We start from the raw sequence: 21314 nt of genomic DNA on the forward strand, positions 1-21314 counted from the left end.
TAGATAGACAGTAGGGGAAGGTCATCATGTAATGCGTTGAAGTGAGTGGATACAGCCAGAATCAAGATGTCACCTTACTTCCTAGATGTACTTGATCCTTTTCTATCCTGCCACTAACAATAATTTCTTTTCAGCTAACAATCAAGCACGTAACTTACGTCTCTTCTAATCAGGAGATGGTACTCTGCCCCGAAGGTCGCTATTCAAAAAACACTTCAGATCTCCAAGACAACAAACAATCACTTCACAGCAACAGCAACATTAGCCACAAACTCCAACTCCGCCCTCCCACCCCCAACCCACCTAAACCCCTCCGTACCCTCCAACTCCCCCTTCACAACTCCCACCGCCCGTTCCCAATTCTCCTCATCCCCCTCACCCCACCCAGCCTCCGATGTCCCCCCAATAAAACTCCACAACATCTCCGCAAAATGTCCCAACTCAGTAGTCTGACACACCACTTTCACCTTCTCCATCCTGACTTTCTCCTTCTCAAACCCACCCTTCTCAATCACAGAGCGTAGAAATTCCGGGGGCGACCACTTCGCCATGCCATCTCTCGGCAATGGCGTCCCTGGTGCTCGTGTGGTTCGCGAGGCCGTCTGAAGAGGTGCCATGGTCGGGACGTAGAACCACGAGTTGAAAAGGGCGGTGCCGCCTGGTTTGAGGGTGCGGTATGTTTCTTTGACTGCGTCAATGCCGTTGTCGGGGAGGACGAAGAGGAGAGCGTTGGAGATGGAGTGGGTGAATGTGTTTTCGGGGAAGGTTAGGGATTGAGAGTCCATCTGTGTTGCGGTTGCTGGCCAGTTACGGGTGGTTAGGTTGCTGGTGTAGAGTTCTAGGGCTTTGGGGTTGATGTCGGTACCGTGGATTAAGATGTCGAGTTTTGAGGAGGTGGATAGGTTGAAGATTGCTGCTGTGGCGGCACCGGTTCCGCAGCCGTTGTCGTGGATTATGGAGCCAAATGGGAGAGGTGAGAGTTGGGCGAGTGTTACTTGTGCGAGCTTTTCCATGCTGTCGCCGACGAGCTCGTCGTAGAGTTGAGGGGTTGGTGCTAGTGCTTGTTTTGGGACGAACTTGTTGGTGCTCATTGGTGCGTTCATTTTGATGGTCAGTTATCACAATTTGCTGTGAGGATGAGTATTTGTTCTTAGGAGAGAATGAAAATGAGGGGAGTGGTTAGAGAGGAAAGGGTGCTAGCGATGAGTTTTGTCTTAAATAATTCTTTGATATTGTACGTAAAGTTTACTTACGTGAGACCAACAAATTTACACTTTTTTGATCTAGACCAGTACTAGCCGAATATGCGGTACTTGCCCTGAAGGTATGTAGACTCCAATTTCGCCCTCCTATTCCTAATCCACCTAAACCCCTCCGTCCCCTCCAACCCACTCTTAATGACCTTAACAGCCCTCCCTAGTTCTCCTCATCCCTCTATACTAACCAACCTCCGACGTCCGCCCAATAAAAGTAACGCCTCACAGATCCAACCCTAATTATCCCAAATCTCAATACAAGGGCGGTAGGAGGCCGTTGTCCAAAGAATAAACATCATCCACCTTAGACGGGCAAGCTCCGCACGCCGAACAGGAACCATAACTCTGCAGTAGTTTCTGACAATTTCCGCACGCGGGCATTCCATAAGCCCCTGCACTTCCAAACCTCCTCTGCGCTTCTTCTTGCGCAAACCATCGTTGCTGTGCTTGGTCATTCATGTTTTGTACGTCGACACTTCCTTGCCGTGGCCTAATCCTCTCGGTCCAGACCAGATTCGCCCCTGGTACACGTCCCAGAGTCGAGTCGACTTCAGCGCAATTCGTCACAGGCCAAGGTTCCACCGCAGTGAAGTTGCCGTGTGGTCCCATGGTCGCGCCCCGTAGGTCATTATTTTGCGATTTCGAAGTCGAGCCTGTTTTACCTTTGCCAGTAGCGGAGACTCCAAAGCTAGCCGGCGCATTCTTACCACTCCACACGACGCTCATAGCTGTGGGAGAGGGACAATTCTCCCTATATCTCACCACGCAGTCGCGGATGTTTGCGAGCTGGGCAGAGTGCTGGACATCCTGATCGTCAAGCCAGGTATACACAGTCTCCAGTGCGGCGATAGCTTCGTGGATGTTGCGCACTTGGATTGTGTGGGTTGGGAGGGTTATTGATAGGGGACCTTCTACAGGAAAGCCGTACCCTTCATCTGCGACAGAGATAAAGGAGATCAGGTCTCCGATTTCGCTATATAAGTCTGCCATCTGGCCCTGAAGCACGTATATTACTTGTGATCGGCTGTTGATAGACGTCGTGTAGGCAGATATAGGCTACCGAGGGATTATAGTAGCTTGAGAAAGCAACAAGGTGATAGGAAAACAAGTACTCAACTACGACCATATTTATCTTGGTAAGGCAGATATACATCAGGCTCGAGGTTACACAGTCACATGTCAAATTGGTGCTGCCATACTAAGCAACGTGGTGGTATTTCATTCGCTCGATGGTATGCGATATATATATAGATTGAGAGGAGGCGCAAATATTGTCGCCTGATCCGCGAGGGAATCACCCAAGACCAGAAATGGACTCTGCAAACTTTTTATCAGTACTGGTAATTTCGGATTGCGGAGGACTAGCTGCAGTGACTGACGTTGTCGTTGACGCGACTGTTGACGATGTCGATGTTAGTGTGCTCGACCCCGAGACTCCTACAGTCATTCTCACTCAAGCACGGTAAATCTACAACCACCTTTGTTTCTACTATCTTAATAGACTATAATAGAATAACTCTCGAAGTAATAGTTGTTATTATCTTAGTCCATACTACCTTAGCAGAATAAGGTACTTGCCATGACTGAAAGTTTTTGGAGTCCTGATGGCTTCTTAACAGATGATGTAGTTCTTATTGATGGTTCTTATTGACGTTATCCACATGGCAACTAAATGAATGCCTCATTTATCCTTCGGATCCTAGCCGTCCGAGATAACCCGGACGTATCGGATGACTGGACAAACATACCGACCATTGACCTTCCGTTTCATGGTCTCCACCAAGCCCTCATAAGTCTTCATTTCTGTGTAATAAGCTATAGAATAATCATTCAGCTTGATAAGACCCCTAAAATCTGACATTTCGATAGGTAAAGGGTTGGGAGGTGCGGAGCGAAATCGGCCCAATACGTCTACAGACTGTGGAAGATTATAAGCTTTCAGAACAGGATATTTATCTGTCATGACATTATTTGGATGGAGAACTTGGAATTTGGTTTTCCATGGTCGTTGAAAGTGCTTTCTTGCCCTTTTTCTTGCTTTCGTTAGGTTTTTCCTTCGAGCTTCATGGCTTTCGGTCGTGTAAGGATCATCATCAAGAACGATCAAGACCAACTCTAGATTGGGATATTGTGGGAGAGAAAGCAAGACTTGCGGGAAGTCAAAATGGTTTACTGAAAGAGCAAGTGAGCGGACCTTATCGACGGCTTTGGCTCGAGAGAAAGCTTCAAAGAGACTGGCGGCGGACCATTCACTAGAGCATCTTCTATGGAGGTAGAAAAGGTCGTTACAGACGTTGAAGATAGGGGAATACTTGCTATCTTCGTTCAGTTTCAGTTTGATATAGCCGCACGACTTGAAATCCGCATACGCCGACTTGTTTGCGAGAAGCAAAGCAGGGACTTTAGATAGGGATGCTCCAGGGCAGTTGGGGTCACCAGGTGGGTGAGCTGGACATTTTCCAGTTGCATGGGAACGTCTGTATATATTTGAAACAGGCTTCATAGAAGAACCGCTGAGTACCACCCGTTGTGGTTTATGTGCTGAGATGATGGTCTTGTTTAATAAGTGCTCCAGATCCCGAGGCAACTTATTGTACATGTGAAAAATTGAAGTAACCTCAGAAGGATCGGAATTGATGTTCAGTTGCTGGTTGGAGTTTACTTGAGAGTCGGAGTCCACTTCAGTGCCGGAGGGCACTCGAGAGTCGAAGCCCATTTGAGGGTCGAAGTCGACTTGAGAGTCGGAGTCTGTAGAGTCTGCGTCTACAGCGTCAGAGTCCAGTTGAGGGTCAAAGTCCAGCTCAGAGTCGAAGTCTAGCTCAGGGTCGAAGTCCAGTGGTGGGTTTGTTCCTGCATTGTAGTTGAAAATGACAGACTCGTTGGCGTAAATTGACAGCATGTCAAAGTGGTATTTGGACGCAGAATTTAACTCGACAACATCCACATGAATATCATGATCACCCTCCTTGTGGGCGTCTTTGTTTTGAAAAATCTAGGTTGTATTAGCAAGGGAATATATCTAGGGGATAGTCGCGGAAGGGTGGGATCGGACTTACGAATGACTTGGGGTACGAAAACTCGAACCTCTCGCGGGCCATCTCCATAAGAGACATGGTATATGAGCTAGCCATGATCTTTAGATGGAATGGAACTGCGGCGCGACTGCTCGTTCAATGAGATGAACTGAGTCGCGTTTTGCGTTGTGAAATAGTTGATGGCAGTTCCGTAAATTCATGTAAGATGGAGAAAATTAGTATAAAACCCAAACTCCGTGTTTTTTATTTTAATAGCATATGACAGGCTTGTTCACCACTTTTGCTTATTGAAAACAACCTTTCATTCACTTTCGCCCACTGTTTTTAACAACATCAACTGGCAGAACAAGAAACTGTGAATCCTAATGTAGCAACTCGTAAGAAACTTTTTATTTTCCTATGCACGTGCTGACACAACTCAAAATGATACTTCATATGAAGTGATGCTGAATGACAGCTCACTAGTACGTTGCTACTTCTTTCAAAAAAATCAAATATCCACAAAAGTAAACGTGTACCACTCCATTGACTAATTCATATTGACGAGTAAACGTACCTGGTCCACGGCCTAAAGTATGCATAGCGAACATAGTCGTCTCTTTTGTAGTAAAACTAGCAATTTTTGACTTTACTCTATTTGGGTAAGGTAAAATCCTATAACGATGTCGACTCTACTGAAATGCCTTCGAAGTGGAAGATTCTGCTATCTTAATCAATACTATTTTTACCAGAAGAAGAGGTCTGGTAATACTAGTTGTCGAAAGAGGCTTCAATTAAGGAGTTTCTCTGAGTTTGTATGAGAGCGCGATTTTGACTCAACCTAGCGCTGTATCGATGTTAGGATTGGAGTGCTCCTCGGTGCAGGGTAAATAAGTGTCACAGCCTTTATTTTGCCACCAATCAGTTGTCCAGGAACCAACTTTTTGCCATACAAACTGCAAAGGCGGTGACGCAAAAGGAATGAGCTGTGATCGTGGCATCTGAAGAATTGCGAAGAAAGTTTATGGTTACAATCCAGGAAATTATGTCTGAAACAACTCAGGCACATGAGTCTTGGCAAGAAAGGAGCGCCTTGGAGCTCCACTCCGCTCCGCTCATTCAAAATTAGACCCCACGTGTTTTCGGACATGCAGCGACTCTGGGACAGCCCCGAGACCTCGCAGCTACTATGGATCCGCCCGATTTTCATCACAACATGTCAACACCATCGTGAATCGTCGCCTTTTCATCTGGCGGCTGCCATACCTTCGCTAGCGAACACTTTGAGCTGGGAAGAAAACTGTTGAAAACAGTCCGAAAGAAGCAAAGAAACACTGATTCTCATCTCAGACAGTCCGTAAGTGGAAAGCCGTCAATAAGTTGTGTCGTTTCTCGGCGTCGATCAGCTCAAGGAAAAGAAAGCGGCGCAGGCTCAGCCTTGTAGCACAACATCGATAAGTTTCACTCTCCCGTAATGTGTTAAGTTTTATGTAAAGCATGCTGTAGCCGTACTTGACGAGACAGCTTTCCTTTCTTGTCCTTTCTGTTCGGCGTTCAATTGGCGGGAAGCGGCATGTGGTAGCAATTTTGAAGAGTCGTACCTTCCCCATCTCGATTTCGAACTTTTGATAGAAGAAAATCTTTTCCTCGACGCCGAACCTGGATTCTGGCAGGAACTTACAGGTCGAATACGATGGCCAGCTGGAATGGAACCTGCGCGAATACTACCGCCCTTACGATCGCTCAACCTCCATTTCTGATCGATACCTACCATGGTCGCGCATGCGTTGTGTCTTCGAACCTGACAACATCACCAACAACGCCGATTTCCATTTTGTCTGCCGACTCTTCTTCTGGAGGATCCTCCATTTTCCAGACGTGCTGCGGCATCGATTCAGCGGTTTCTTCATTTGTGGAAAAGACTCGAGATGGTCAAAATTGTGGATTTACCTATTGCAACGTTCCCGACGAGGCTGCCGCGAAAGGCTTCATGGCTTGTCTCAATGCCACCGCGACTGGAGTGCGAGCGGAGTGCTTCTTGAGTACTGCAATGGCACCGGATGAACCTTCGACAGCTCACCATAGCGGTTCCAGTGGGAGGAGGATCGATAGATTATTGATGGTTTCAATGGGAGTGCTCGCCATATTGGCACTTGGAATTGGCGGGTCGGCATTGGAATAAGTTGGATGTGTGAATCCGAGGGCGACACATGCGAAGAAGGTCTTCAAAGAATCGCAGGGCGCCTGAGAAAATATCGTCAATTGCACTTTCGTTTTGCCGCGGAACCACCACATTTACTGCAAACAACGGCGGATATTTTTCCACGACAAACGACATTCAATCTTTCGCACCTCTCGAGGTACTACACGCCTGGTCGTATTGTTTCAATTGGTACCAAAAGCTGTTTTCGGAGATCTCGATATACCAGTCGCCAGTGCAAAGTTGCGATGAAAGAGAAGGGCTTGAACCCGTTGTAAAGCATGCGTTCTAGGACAAGGTTAAAAAAGCCTGGTGCGTATAATTGCCATTCAATCATGCTGACTGAATGCCTTTTTGACTGCGGGTCGGCAGGGAGCTTCTTGTCGTCGAGGCCAGTCTAGAGATGGCTAAAGAGGCACGCTTACTGCGCATCTCATTTCGGGAATCTACTAAAACATGATTGCCAGAGGCTACCCACCACTGACTGCATTGGGAGCGTCATTCGATTATCCACGCTTCGTTGTGCGAACTCTGGCTATGATTGATACGAGAAGGCATAGTGACGAACGAAATCAGCATACCACCCGGCTATATCAAATCAGCTTTCTTTCCAAATGCAGTCGATATATGGCAGGACACAGATAGGGTAGTCTGGTAGATAATTAAAATCAATAATAATTATACCACTCCGCAGCGAATTTCCAATCTTTCAAGGTAGAGTAGACCTGAGATCCGTAGTCGCATTGTTCATTCGGACTTAATAGCCAAGTCGTAATTATGATTCGGCCGAGAAAAAAGTGCTTTTCGAATTGTTTGCCATATTTAGGACTTTAGGAATGTACGACCTTATGTAAGAACCTCGCCGTTTGACCTAGGGCTGCAGTAGCGTATTCGCGGCCAGTTCCTCAGCCTCATTTGTGTTCCTCTTCCTGCGTGTTGCCACTTGAATCCGATTCTTCCGCATCTGCGCACACAAACGATTTGTGGCCAAACGTCGCAACATACTCTGCATCCGGCTTTTTATACTTTGAAGAAACCTTGCCGACAACCAGAACTAGCTACTGGGCTCATTCCCGGCAGATTGGGACAAACAATCGAGGAACTCCACACAAAAGGCCGGCTTCTTCGGGCCAGTTTCATGATCGACATCATCGTTGCTCTTTAGTTCAACGCAAGCACGCGATGGTCTGCAATAGCGCTGAAGTACTTCCTGCTGCGCCTTGGATGCGCTTTTGCGACTGATTCTTGTTGTGAGCAGAGATTGGCGCCTGGCAGGAGGATGCTACGAAGAAGGAGCTTGATATCACCATGCATGGCTTGTACGTGCACTCGGGCAAGCACTTCGTGGTGGTTACTATTCAAGTCAACACCATGACTTGCACTGCTTGCCTGAGCCTCGTCGAGTCAGCCGGGAATTCACTCGGTGTCTGGTCAGCACGCTGAGCGATCCCAATCTTACAATCATTCCTCGACTGGAGACGGACCTTGGCGAAGGGGTTCTTAAATCCAGTCATGTTTCGCGCGGCGTTTCCTATGACTTTCTTTCCGCAGGTGAAGTCCAAGGTATCTCACATCATTTCGGACATCGTACATCGTATCTCGTCGTATCGCATTCGGGGCATTTATTGTCTATTTGCGGTGGCTTTACTGGGGAACCCTGACGATCTCCCGCGCAGAAAGAGTGCATGCGAACTGAAACGAGGGAGGGCCTCGAGACTCCTGCGTCATAACACGCCCTAGCTCGCTGCTAGATATTTATCTTAATTGAGAGTTTCTCCCCCTCCAAATCCGGACCGTTCGGATTCTGGCAACAACATCTCTTTCTTTCCTTTTCTTTTTTTTGGCAGACTGTCGCATCGCCGTTAGCTATCATGAAGGGACTTTTAGCTGCTCTGGCTTCGGCTGCATCTGTGAATCTCTGCAATGGTTAGTATACCCTTGCCACGCGCCGCGTCTGTTGCTAACCAACCCAACAGCAGGCGCTGGAATTGTTATCCCTCGAGATGCCTCTCCCGAAGTTTTGGCCGCAGAGGCGCTGGCAGCTCCTATGATTTTAGCAGACCGCGCATTGTCTAATTCACCTACTGGAGGGTACACACCCGGTGCTGTGGACTGCCCATCAACAAGACCTACAATTCGATTAGCAACGGGTCTTTCCGAGAGCGAGACATCATGGCTACAAAAGCGACGGCCAGCGACGGTCCAGCCAATGATCTCATGGCTCTCCCGAATGAACATTTCTGGCTTCGATGCAGCAACATACATCAATAACAATATGGCGAATTTCTCGAATATCCCCAATATTGGAATCGCAGCATCTGGGGGTGGATACCGGGCCTTGTTGAATGGAGCCGGATTTCTTGCTGCCGCAGACAACCGAACCTCCAACTCGACTAATACCGGACAGATTGGCGGTCTCCTTCAAGCTACAACATACCTAGCAGGTCTTAGTGGTGGAGGCTGGCTCGTTACCAGCTTGTACTCAAACAACTTCAGCTCTGTTGAGACTCTCCGCGATGGAAGCCCAGACTCTTCGGTGTGGAAATTTGGCAACTCCATCTTCGAAGGACCGAACTCGGACGGTATCCAAATTTTGAGTACCGCAGATTATTTCAGAACCATCTCAGACGAGGTCAGTGGGAAAGCCGATGCCGGTTTGGGCTTCAACACATCAATCACCGATTACTGGGGACGTGCTCTGTCTTACCAAATGATCAACGCGTCCAATGGCGGACCAGGTTACACCTTCTCGTCTATTGCTGAATCCGACGACATCCAAAATGGCCAGATTCCTCTTCCTCTCCTCGTAGCTGATGAGCGATCACCGAACACAGCGATTGTCTCCCTTAACTCAACAGTCTATGAGTTCAATCCATGGGAGATGGGCTCCTGGGACCCTACAACTTATGCTTTCGCACCTTTGCAATATACTGGATCTAATTTTTCTGCTGGAAGTGTCGTTGCCAACCAGCAATGCGTGCGTGGATTTGACAATGTTGGATTTGTCATGGGTACATCCTCTACTCTTTTCAACCAATTTTTACTCCAAATCAACAATATCACGGCTATCCCGACATTTTTGAGAAATATTTTTACCAATCTTCTCGTAGATATTGGTGAGGATAACAATGATATCGCCCAATGGCAACCGAATCCTTTCTATGGATTTAACAATCAAACGAACCGAAACGCGCAAGAGGCTGAGCTTACCCTCGTGGATGGGGGTGAAGATCTTCAGAACATTCCTCTTTATCCCCTGATTCAACCACAGCGTGAGGTCGATGTGATTTTCGCTATTGATTCATCGGCCGATAACCAGGATGTCGATACCCACACCTGGCCTAACGGTGCTTCACTTGTAGCGACGTACGAACGTTCCACGAACGCGACAATCGAGAATGGAACCGCCTTTCCTTCCATTCCAGGTATCAAGACTTTTGTCAACCTCGGACTGAACAATCGCCCAACGTTTTTCGGCTGTAACGCATCCAACACAACTACTGGACAAAGTGGCATCGCTCCACTCATAGTGTATATGCCTAACTCGCCATACAGCTATAATTCCAACATTACGACTTTCACCCCATCTTATAACAATTCTGAACGAAATGCCATCATCCAGAACGGTTATGATGTCGCAACTATGGGCAATGGTACTTTGGACGCGGAGTGGCCTACTTGTATGGCCTGTGCTGTTCTTAGCAGATCATTCTTCAAGACCGGTACAGCTGTTCCAGCTGCATGCCAAACTTGTTTTGATAGGTATTGCTGGAATGGAACTCTCGATACCGCGACCCCAGCGGATTACTACCCAACTTTCAAGGTCGCTGAGGTCAACATCTCTAGCGGTGCAAGCCCAGCGCTTGTCGTGACAATGGGAGCTTATTCGTCTGCATTATTGGTGGCGGTTGCTTTAATGATGATTTAACGCATGGGATAACATTACATAATATGGCGTATTTTGTGGGATTTTGTATACCATTTTCAGGTTCAACATACTTCGGCTACTAGGCAGGAACGTCATATAGGATGGCGCTCCAGGAGGCGTCGCTTGAAATTTTTTGGATACACATATTTTAGAATAAAATGTAGAGTAGCAACATGAAATGTGTCATTGAAATTCCATTTTAAAGTATTTATTGGCTCTGTATAATGTAGTACTATGACGATCGAGCTCCTAGACATGGTGTAGAAAAGATAAAGTTGAGCACGTGTTGTCTTTTGACCAGACTATCAAACTTCAATTATACTCAAAGTAGTGGAAATTTCATGTTTGTTACTTTTGAATTAGACTGCAAGTACACTAGCTACTAGATATTTGAAACTTGATTGGATATGCATGGCTATCTGCGAAGTCCATACGAGCTGAGCTGATAGATGGGGAATATATGTCACGTGATTTAGATCATGCATCGTTTTTGAGTCTTTTTCGCAACCAACCTGGAAGTTCAGGCTCGACCAAGATTTCTGTATTGGAAGAATACTTGGACCTTTGATTTTGTCTGTTTACAAGAGTATTTCTTTTGTAATCTAACTAATCGTTTTAATATTGTCATCTCAATACGGCTTCCCACATCTCAAACCGAACGACGCCACCAAATCAGTGTTGGTATTGTTCTTTCCTCCCAAACAGACAAAGCTCGTGCCTCGACTCACAACACCAGAAGCAGCCAACCTACCTGACATGAACAAATGAAGGGCTTCACATGACATTTAGCATCAAAGAGAACAAGGGGAGGCACCGACGTGTGCTCTTTAAAAAGAGGATGTCCTCAAATAATACCTCGGACGCGAGCTCAGCGACCGCATCCTCGACTTCCTCAAGGCTCAACAATTCATCATATGGAACCCAGCCACGACAGACTGGTTTCATAATAGAGGAATTATCTTCAGAATCAGAGTCGTATCCCATTGCGGGATATTCCAATAATATGACGACCACAACACAAACCGCGAAGATCCCGGACATTTTCACCACTCTTCCTCCAGTCCGCGATCTGCTCAATACTCAAACGTCACTTCTTCAGGATCAGACGGTCCAAGAATGTCTCCCCTTTCACTTGAACAATTTGGGACTCCCAATCAATCCACATGGTCTTCCGCATCTGGATAGGAAACGACATATCGCGTTTCTCCATAAGAATCTTAGGAGATTGCCAGCGGCTTTTACGGCCGCGGATGCAAGTAGACCGTGGATGTTTTATTGGGCATTAGCTGGATTGGCTACGATGGGGGAGAGCTTAGAAGACTACACAGAGAGGCTGTTGAGCACCGTGAAGCCGATTCAGCATCCTGATGGCGGGTTTGGTGGGGGAAATGGTCAGATGAGCCATTTGGCTCCTACTTATGCTGTGCTTTTGAGTTTGGTTATGGTTGCTGGGGGTGACGTGAGCGAGGATGAGAGGAGGGAGGTCTTGGAATTGGTAAACAGAAGAGCTATGTGGAAATGGCTTGGAAGATTGAAGCAGAGAGATGGAGGGTTTCAGATGAGTGTAGGAGGGGAAGAGGATGTGAGGTGAGTTTAGCACACGCTTCTGATTTTGAGTTTGCTGATTCCCGTTCAGAGGTGCATATTGTGCGATGGTTATCATTACTCTGCTTGATTTGCCCTTGGATTTACCTGTAGATTCCCCGGCGAGGTCAGATGAGTGCACAACGTTTCTGTCAGGTCTGCCAGAATGGGTTGCTAGATGTATGAATATTATTTCACCATATGAGTTTAAAGCTGACCTCTTGGACAGGTCAAACTTTTGAGGGAGGAATTTCCGGAAGACCGGACGCAGAAGCACATGGTGCTTATGCGTTCTGTGCGTTGGCTTGTTTATGTATTATTGACGATCCGCATATTGTCATACCCAAGTACGTCAGATCAAGCTCGTGGTTTGGTTCACTAATTGATGTGTCTGCAGATATCTCGATGTGCCACGTCTGATATCCTGGTTATCGGCTCGTCAGTACGCACCTGAGGGAGGATTTGCAGGTCGTACGAATAAGCTAGTAGATGGGTGTTATAGTCACTGGGTCGGAGGATGCTGGCCACTGCTTGAGGCTTGCCTTGAAGGACCTACCACGGCATCTACTACGAAAGCATCAAGTACAGATAGTCTTTACTCCCGCGAAGGACTTATCCGATACATCCTGAGCTGTTGTCAAGACCAGGGGAAACGAGGAGGGTTACGAGATAAACCAAGCCAGTAAGTATTTTCCAAATCCCCACTGAATCATCATCTTACAATTTTCCAGCAACTCTGACTCGTATCACACATGCTATGTTCTCGCCGGCCTAAGCTCTGCACAACATAAGTGGCGCTTCAACGCTCCTGCAAGAAGTAGTACCGAACGGCCCGAAACTTTAAGCTCAGCCTATCAATGGACCTCCGAGTTTTTGTTTGACGAGGAGCAGATTTTCGATGAGGAAGATCGCGTGCTGACTTTGCATCCAGTTTTTGTCATCCCCGAAGGTATTGCAGAACAGACGCGAGCATACTTTGCTTCCAAGATCGGGTTCTAGAACACTCTAATCCGACTTTTTCTTGCTATTTGTTTATTCTTGGAAAGGGATGCATTCTTCTTGCACAAGTTTTGCATATGAGCGGCGTTTGAAGTGCATTGTTGGAGTCTGTTGGAGCCAATGATATCGTTTCGAAAGCATTATTTCAGAATACTCGTATCGATCTAAGTGTTCTCACGTACAGCATTACCCTGGGATGTATCACATTTCTGACTTTTGATTTTGTACTCTCCAACTCGGCGAATTTTCACAATGGCGGTTCTCAATCAATACACCCGACCAGGTGTCAGGAATCCAACATACGTTGCACACGATGAGAGGTCTCGGTAGCGTCCACATTGAGTTTTCTTCAACTGACCATTATTTGTCCCATCTATTGCATACGTCGTGCAGAATACTCGGCAGCACGAAACGTGATTTTCTGTCATCTTTTGCTGCGATTGCCCAGTGGCTTGCTTGACGCAGTGAGACCGATGAATGCGAGTGCAGATAGTTAATTGAACCCGTTGGTTTGTCAACGAACAGAATCCCGTGAGTATGGCATATAAGCTTCTCACCAACTAAAATCTTACTACATATATTTCTCTCGTTGGTATCTCATTGTCGTCTCTTCGAGGATTATCACTTTGATGAGGGAAATGCTTATGTTTTCAACCGCTCCAAGCTGGAAAAATATTGGGGTTTTGCCGACATCAAAATATTATCCCCGGTTCCAAACTTCGCCGCTGAGAATATGTATGCCAGCACACTCGTCTGTTTTCGGGACAGCAGGCATGAACATTTATTGCTAAGGTAGTATGCGGCGATCCGTAAGATCCCTCGAGGGATATTCCCGCTTAGAGAGGTGTTCTCAGAACACAAGTATAACTCGTGTTCGTGGGATGAAGTACAAATTTTGTCATGTTCAGCGACGTTGACTATGTTATATGCTTCTGATGTTGTGCTTTCTCCGAAGGGAGCCAACAAGTAGTAGTAACCCGATCACTGGATCGAAGAACAAATTATTCTCCCACCCAGCGGCTTGCTGTTGATTCGAGCAGTGAAGTACGCATGCAACTCGACCTGCATCTGCATGCAGAGCATTCAATCACCCGCGAATTGGAGAATTGGAACGTCCATAGTAATGGTATGTCTACCGATAATCCCTCGCCCCCTCGTCTGTTTCCTGTACCGTACGACGTGCAGCTTTTTCTCCGTAGTATATCCCTTCTCATCGCGAGCGATTGGCACACCAATTCTGAAGTACATGCGGGACCATGCGAGCCGTCAGCGTCGAGTCTTTTGCACGGTATCACAGCGCATCCAACGATCAGGCTAAGGCCGAGCGGTCGTCGTTGGCAGACTGGCATTGGAATTCGACGTCGTGGTTGGATCGGCAGCAGAGACCCTTAGATCCAACGAGGTCAGGTACGACCTCTTTACCAGTCACGATCGAATGTCTGGTACCCTCCCGGCGGTTCTGCTTTCCTCGATGCTTCACGATCTATGCCAGACTTGCTTTTGCCATGATTCTTTATTCTAGATGCCTTCCTCAATTGATGATTGTGCATCTGTACGGACTGTCATCCGACGGTCGATCTTACGCCCGGTTGTGGAAGCCGGTTGCTGGACAGACGAGAAACGAGGGCATCGCGGGGTTGTTGTCGCCAGGAAGATCTGACCCCTTCCATCGTCGTCCTCGACTCGCCCACTCCTCCACTCCTCGACGTAGCGAGACCGATGCTGCTGCTTCTTTAAACACCGCTCGCATTGCTTGATATACTCTCCCGTATACCTCTTTCAATTGTTACGGCATATAGCCCTTACTGCTTAGGACCCCCAAGCGCACTGCCAGCTCATCATTGCATGCGCACGCCAACCCTGTCCAAACGGCTAGCTGTCGGGCCTGGCTCACGTCTTTCGCGCCTCCTCTGTGCCCGGAGTGTACTGTACGAAGCACGAAGCACGAAGCGTCCATACCCACGACGCCCTCGGTTGTTGTTGAAACGACTTTTCTGTGCTGGTTCGGGGTCTCACCATCAAGATCTCGCTTCTGGCTTGTCAAGCGGTACTAACCGTTCCACAACGACCACAACAACACAGCAGACAGCAGACAGCAGACAGCAACACCAACTACCCTCACCACTCAGATCTTCTCATCCGTCTAAGGTTCTCACTCTGACGCCACGATGGTTACAGCGTCGACGTCTTCGTACATTTCTCCATCCCTCGTTCTCCGGCGCCCGCACCCTGACGATTGCACGTACCAACGAACCTAATCCCATTTACCATCCACCTCACCCAACCCACTCCGTCACCCCTCCCCCCCTCTCCCCTCATTCAGAGCTTGGTGCTGGAACAGGTCATTCCAGCCACTTTTCATGCATTCCAAGGCTCACCGACTTCGTGTCAAGCCGTACTCCAGTCATTCAGCGTCAATCGCGCAGCAATTTTCCATTGTGGCATGCAGAAGGCTACCGTTGTAGTGCGGGGCACTTGCTTCACCCCATTCTCTCAATCCATACATCCATACTCGAGTATCCAGACCACAGCCGCTGACTGGTAGCCATGGCTACACTCGTTCGATCGTGACTTCTCCGGACTTTCTGGCTGGGAAGGATCGTGTCCCTGGACTAAATCGACTGAGTCTCTGACGTTCCCTGTGCAGCAACTATCCATGTCTTCTTCGATTTCTGTGCATTAGCCTCCAACCCAGCGGATCTCGATGGGACACAGAAGACCACTTTGGAGTGTTAAAACTTGCTAGGAAGGCGTACGAGTACAGACCCATGGAGAAAGCCAGCCAACGCTACTGCTTGTTTTTTCGGCAGCAGCATACCAGCAAAGATTTTTTTGCCCGAGTTCTATGGATGCAAGAAGACGACTATCGCAGAGCAAAGACCCTTTCGCCACTTTGCTGCATGAACAGCTTTCTGTAGCTGCAGACGGACCTCAGAATGGCGAAATTGATACATCCAAGCCGTCAAAAGATCATCCTCTAGTATGCTGTTCTCATGTTGTGGTGGAGTTGCCTAATCTCTCGATATTTATCAACTGGCAACGACCTACGCCAACACATCGATATGGGTCACACATGAAGAGCCGCATCATTACTTGCATCTCATTCACCCTTCGTCCTATCTGAATCGGCTCTGGATATTCTCACGGGAATCCTATCCCATAATCCCTGCTCTGCGCTAACCATAGACTCTGCAATAAATCACACATGTCTCGCCGTTGATGGAGGGAGAGTCCTGCAACGACCCCTCCTGGACACCAACCCGATCAGTCAGCCCTACTCTTCATCAACACGACATTGTCCACACATTATTATCTTCTCATACACATCTCGGAATCTGTGCATCTTTCCCTTGTATACTTAGAGAGGTTGGGCTCAATTGCATTTCTGCGTTTTTCTACGCCCAGATCCTTCGGGCGAACTTCTCAATCGACATCCCTGACCTCATCAACCTGTTCTACCACACATCTGCACTGCCGACAGATTGGAATCGCTGGAACAACGCATCGAATTTGGACAATTGATTGTTAAAGTCAAGAGACAATGGGTGGTTTTTATATGGCATACTTGGAGAGTAGGTTCATCCGTTATTACCAGGAATTTGTCCCACTTCCATGGACAGCTTTATCCGATCTATTGTTCAGACTCAAGGACTTCCCGTCTTGTCTTCCAGGAATTGGCTTTTTCTGTTTCCTGTACCACGTCATCAACCGGTCGTTGCTTCACGTCCATGTGGAATTGGGCAGATCTTGATGCCCAATTTCTGTTTTTGTTAATTCCTGCCACTTTTGTCGATATCTCTTCTATCATCTTCCAAATTGGGATCATTTGAGCTCTGTGATATACAGTTGTTGTCAAAACAAGCTCTAACGTGCCGTCTAGGTTTGTGCCGACGTCGTGGATGGCGGGACCCCTTGTACGAGACCTACCGAAGTTCATCAGGGTTTACCTGCCTAGTCCTCGTCAATGGACGAGAATACCAAACCGATCTCGCGTACGAATCTGATGGATTGGCCCAAGAAAACGCAGCCATGCGGGCGTTTATGGTTTGCCGGAACTTCTCGGTGAACGGAGGTATGCTGGCACGTAATGGCGTCGTCCAGGGACTGCCTGCCAATGAGAGCAGTGGTCGACACAGAAGAAGTAGAGGTGGAGGTCGAAGCCATTCCGTCAACCTCAGCAGCAGCAGCTCTACAACATCTTCCGAATAAGGAAACCAACCTTGCTCTCCTGACGGCTAAGAAGTAGCTGTCAACTTAATAGGCGACTTATACTCCACGTGGCCATACTTTACCTATCCGATTCCAACCTTTCCGGGATGAAATCGAAAACTATAGAAACCCATCTACAAAAAAGTCATGTTGAAAATGATTGACCCCAATTTACAACAAATGAAGAATGGAAATAGGCCTGGCAACGAGGCATCATGACAATGAAAATATCAATGGTTGAAATACTCGCTTTTACGAACGACTTGACGACCTTCAATCGACTTTACCATAACGAATTTAATGACGAACGAATTCAATATCTCTTACATATGAACACTTTGCCCCACGATGGGCCCGACGAATACCACGAAAGAAAAGAAAATTTCAAAAAGGCGCGCGAGAGGTACTGGGACATGAACAGCACCAGAAGCTGAAATCGCAAGTTTTGAAATAATTCATCACGAGGCAACTCACTGCAAACTGTCTTTACGGAGAGGGTTCTACTGATTTTTAATTGCGAATCATGATGTTCGGGAGGAGGTGTGACTTTCTCGGCGGCACTCGTTTCGTATTTCCACTGCGATTTTTGAAGCGATTCAAATGCATTTAGCAAGCGTGGCGGACAGCGTTCGTGAACATTTTTTTAACGACTCTTACGAACTGAATTTCTGGACCGGGAGGATATCTTGTTTTGCCTGGGAAAGGAAGCGAGGGTCTGGATTTCAATTACATGCCTAGGATGAAACGGATGCAGAAAATAGGGTGATTGACCGACAGATGTCGGTTTTATGATATATGACTTATGAAATAAAACGCTATGGGCGACCATTTTGAACTTACTCTTGCTTTACCACTATTCTTTCAATTGGTTCCATGAAGAGTTTCAGTCTTCGAAATGGTTTCTGGTATTTCTGGATAAATTCGGAAATACATTTACTGACATGAAGGCTAAAGCCCAGACTCGATCCAAAGCTCGGGGTTCCCTAGCTTCAAATATTGACAAGTCTAGAATCATGAGCTTGGTGTTAGAGGCATCCTTTCACCTCATCTCTGTATCTTTCCAGCACTTCAACTATTTTCGAATCCCCACTTGCCGAATTCTGGGACATGCCACAAGAAGGATACCTATTATTGTTCTACGTTAAATGATTCCAGATTGGGTGTTCCTCGGTTGTGGCGTTTTGTGATGCACCGCCACTTGGGAAAGTTCCTGGTCTCGTGATTTGGATGGAAGGCCAGAAGGTCGTATTGAGCTTGAATACGAGATATTCAGCTGCATAATCATCACGAAGTATCTTTGTCAGGCGAAAAAGTTTCGATGAAAAGATGATGTAGAGACTGAAAATGCAAATACATATGCAAAAGCAAAGCCGAAGCCACCCCCAAATTCGAAATACGAGTGACACATCAGCGCTTAGGACGTATCAAATCTTCCAGTCACAAGATTGAATCTCGTGATATGTATTGAAAGGGAGCCGCAAGTGAGTCGTTGCCAGGGGATGACAGCTGTGAGTGTTTGTCCTCATTAGAGGTTGAAAAGGGGGCAGAGGGGGAGGAAGAGGAGGGTAAATTAGTCAAAGACAATGTTGAAAATCAATGCGATTCATTTGAGAACGTGGCTTTATGTATGGCATTCAAGCATCTGACTGGAAAGTCAGGTCGTTGTTCAATTTGAATGGTTGAAGAAGGCATAGTGTACTCGTATCCCGTGCGGTGTGTCCCCCTCGGCAGCCCCTTTCTTTCAGGGTGCGAGGCGGCGGCACTAGGATTAACGAGAATTTTAATGGATCCCGAATCGGACAGGACCGCCAGCTTATTTCCTAGACCTACTTGCGTGTCCTCCTTTCCGTTTTCTACAACGCAAACAATTACAACGCATTCACTACTTCTTTCATAATTTCAAATTCACGGTCACGAGCGGATTTGTATCTCGGGCCTTTTTGTTGAGATCTTGAAACTCTGAGGAATACTACGTGCGAACTGTACCGTGGGGTATTTTGTTACTTGTGCCCCTTTTGATATCGCATCCTCTCGAGTAGAAACGCTCGTTCAATCACTTTTCTCAAGATGAAAGGTAGGCTTCTGCGGGGTGTCTGCCAGCTTCGGAATCTCTGCTGACGTTGTTGTAGCTCTCATTCTTGTCGGTGGGTTTGGTACCCGTCTACGACCACTCGTACGTCCCCCACGCAAAGTTCCAGCTGCTCGAAAATCCGCTCGCAGATGAAGAGTATTGAGGAACAGATGGATACTGACATATCAACCAGACTCTCACTCTGCCAAAGCCATTGGTCGAGTTTGGAAACAAGCGCATGATTTTGCATCAGGTGGAAGCGTTGGCCGCCGCGGGGGTTACAGATATCGTTTTGGCGGTGAACTATCGACCTGAAATTATGGAGAAATACTTGGAAGAGGTAAGAATTTCTGAAAGCAAAATGTGTCAAGGGACTGTTGCTAATACTCTGACGGTATAGTATGAAGAGAAATTCAACGTCAAAATCACATTTTCCATCGAGTCGGAACCCTTAGGTACCGCCGGACCTCTGAAGCTGGCAGAAGAGATTTTGGGCAAGGACGATGCGCCATTCTTCGTTCTTAACTCTGATGTTATCTGCGATTACCCATTTGCGGATTTAGCTGCGTTCCACAAGAAACACGGTGAGGAGGGCACAATCGTAGTCACAAAGGTGGAGGAGCCATCGAAATATGGTGTCGTAGTTCACAAACCCAACCACCCATCGCGGATCGACCGATTCGTCGAGAAGCCAGTCGAGTTCGTCGGAAACCGTATCAATGCTGGTATCTACATTCTCAACCCAAGCGTCTTGAAACGTATCGAATTACGTCCTACCTCCATCGAACAGGAAACTTTCCCAGCAATCTGCGCGGATGGTGAATTACATTCTTTCGATCTCGAGGGCTTCTGGATGGATGTTGGACAGCCAAAGGACTTCCTCTCCGGTACATGTCTGTACCTCTCTTCCCTGACCAAAAAGGGCTCAAAACTTCTCACATCACCAAATACACCATGGGTCCACGGCGGAAACGTTCTTATCGATCCTTCCGCTAAAATCGGTAAGAACTGCCGAATTGGCCCTAATGTCACCATCGGTCCAAATGTCGTCGTTGGCGACGGGGTTCGTCTACAGCGCTGTGTCCTCCTTGAAGGCTCCAAGGTCAAAGATCACGCCTGGGTAAAGAGCACCATCGTGGGCTGGAACTCGACGATTGGGAAATGGGCGCGTCTGGAGAACGTCAGCGTTCTGGGTGATGATGTGACGATCGGTGATGAAATTTATGTCAACGGTGGAAGCATTTTGCCGCACAAGAGCATCAAGGTCAATGTTGATGTCCCGGCTATTATCATGTAAAAAGGGGGTTTTGGAGCATTTGGTTTTTTGGGGGGAAGGGCGAGCATTTAAACTGGATTCCCAAAAAGAAAAGGAACAAAGATTTCTGCCTAGTTTTTTTGTTTGGGTTGGTTGTTGAGAGCGTGACTTGGTTTGGTTTTTACTCCCCTCTTGTGTGGTTTGTTTCTTTTCGTGGGATTCGTTGTGCAGGGGACATACGTGGATATGCATGGCGTCTGAAATTGAGGGATGGGATGATTGATCCTTTTTCGGGCGTGCCCTGAACGTTTTGCATGTTTGGAGAAAAGTTTAATGGTTGATGGTTGGAAGATTTGAAGGGTGGGGGAGGGAACGTGGAAGAGGAAGAGGGTTTGGTGTATTATGAGTTTAATACTAGATAATACATTTGACATTTCTGAATATGTTACCTGGACGCCGTATGCCGTTCGAATTGGGTTGACGAGGTCGGGCTGAGTGAGGTCTTTGATTTTCTATAGATAAGCCGGATTTTCAAACAGCGGTTCTGAATAGCCCGTTGGTCGGAAATAAATGTATCCTCTTCAATAAACTACTTCTCTCATGCTAACATTCACACCGAATCCTACCATCATGTCCAGGCCGTCCTGGCTTGAGCATGTCTTCACGTTCCGTGTTTCAACGGGATAAAACAACCCCCTTAAATCAAATTCGTCTAGAGTCTCATGCATTCATACATATCCGGAGTAGATGTTATCTAATTCTTTTCTTCGAACGTATTTACTCGCAGAGTTTTTGTCC

General features: G+C 47.1%; 7 protein-coding genes across 7 annotated transcripts; 4 read left to right on the plus strand and 3 right to left on the minus strand.

Annotated features, from left to right (window-relative positions):
* Positions 1-239: 239 nt before the first annotated feature.
* Positions 240-1103, minus strand: GLAREA_02935 (S-adenosyl-L-methionine-dependent methyltransferase; the record flags this gene model as incomplete). Its single annotated transcript, XM_008088020.1, has 1 exon — positions 240-1103. One exon carries the CDS (start codon positions 1101-1103, stop codon positions 240-242), a length of 864 nt encoding a protein of 287 aa, XP_008086211.1.
* Positions 1104-1508: 405 nt separating this feature from the next.
* Positions 1509-2246, minus strand: GLAREA_02936 (uncharacterized protein; the record flags this gene model as incomplete). The annotated part of the gene is made up of 1 exon (XM_008088021.1): positions 1509-2246. One exon carries the CDS (start codon positions 2244-2246, stop codon positions 1509-1511), a length of 738 nt encoding a protein of 245 aa, XP_008086212.1.
* A 371-nt stretch (positions 2247-2617) lies between these two features.
* Positions 2618-4387, minus strand: GLAREA_02937 (uncharacterized protein; the record flags this gene model as incomplete). Its single annotated transcript, XM_008088022.1, has 3 exons — positions 2618-2651; positions 3005-4248; positions 4313-4387. 3 exons carry the CDS (start codon positions 4385-4387, stop codon positions 2618-2620), a joined length of 1353 nt encoding a protein of 450 aa, XP_008086213.1.
* A 1576-nt stretch (positions 4388-5963) lies between these two features.
* On the plus strand, positions 5964-6452 carry GLAREA_02938 (uncharacterized protein; the record flags this gene model as incomplete). Its single annotated transcript, XM_008088023.1, has 1 exon — positions 5964-6452. One exon carries the CDS (start codon positions 5964-5966, stop codon positions 6450-6452), a length of 489 nt encoding a protein of 162 aa, XP_008086214.1.
* Positions 6453-8341: 1889 nt separating this feature from the next.
* GLAREA_02939 (FabD/lysophospholipase-like protein) lies at positions 8342-10398 on the plus strand (the record flags this gene model as incomplete). Its single annotated transcript, XM_008088024.1, has 2 exons — positions 8342-8396; positions 8447-10398. 2 exons carry the CDS (start codon positions 8342-8344, stop codon positions 10396-10398), a joined length of 2007 nt encoding a protein of 668 aa, XP_008086215.1.
* An 838-nt stretch (positions 10399-11236) lies between these two features.
* GLAREA_02940 (Terpenoid cyclase/Protein prenyltransferase) lies at positions 11237-12981 on the plus strand (the record flags this gene model as incomplete). Its single annotated transcript, XM_008088025.1, has 5 exons — positions 11237-11985; positions 12035-12162; positions 12212-12329; positions 12380-12664; positions 12714-12981. The coding sequence occupies 5 exons, from the start codon at positions 11237-11239 to the stop codon at positions 12979-12981; spliced, it is 1548 nt and encodes a 515-aa protein (XP_008086216.1).
* A 6276-nt stretch (positions 12982-19257) lies between these two features.
* On the plus strand, positions 19258-20558 carry GLAREA_02941 (Nucleotide-diphospho-sugar transferase; the record flags this gene model as incomplete). Its single annotated transcript, XM_008088026.1, has 4 exons — positions 19258-19264; positions 19320-19363; positions 19455-19601; positions 19662-20558. 4 exons carry the CDS (start codon positions 19258-19260, stop codon positions 20556-20558), a joined length of 1095 nt encoding a protein of 364 aa, XP_008086217.1.
* Between the last annotated feature and the right edge of the window lie 756 nt (positions 20559-21314).

The sequence above is a fragment of the Glarea lozoyensis genome (genome assembly GCF_000409485.1).
Source record: "Glarea lozoyensis ATCC 20868 chromosome Unknown GLAREA6, whole genome shotgun sequence".
NCBI lineage: Eukaryota > Fungi > Ascomycota > Leotiomycetes > Helotiales > Helotiaceae > Glarea > Glarea lozoyensis.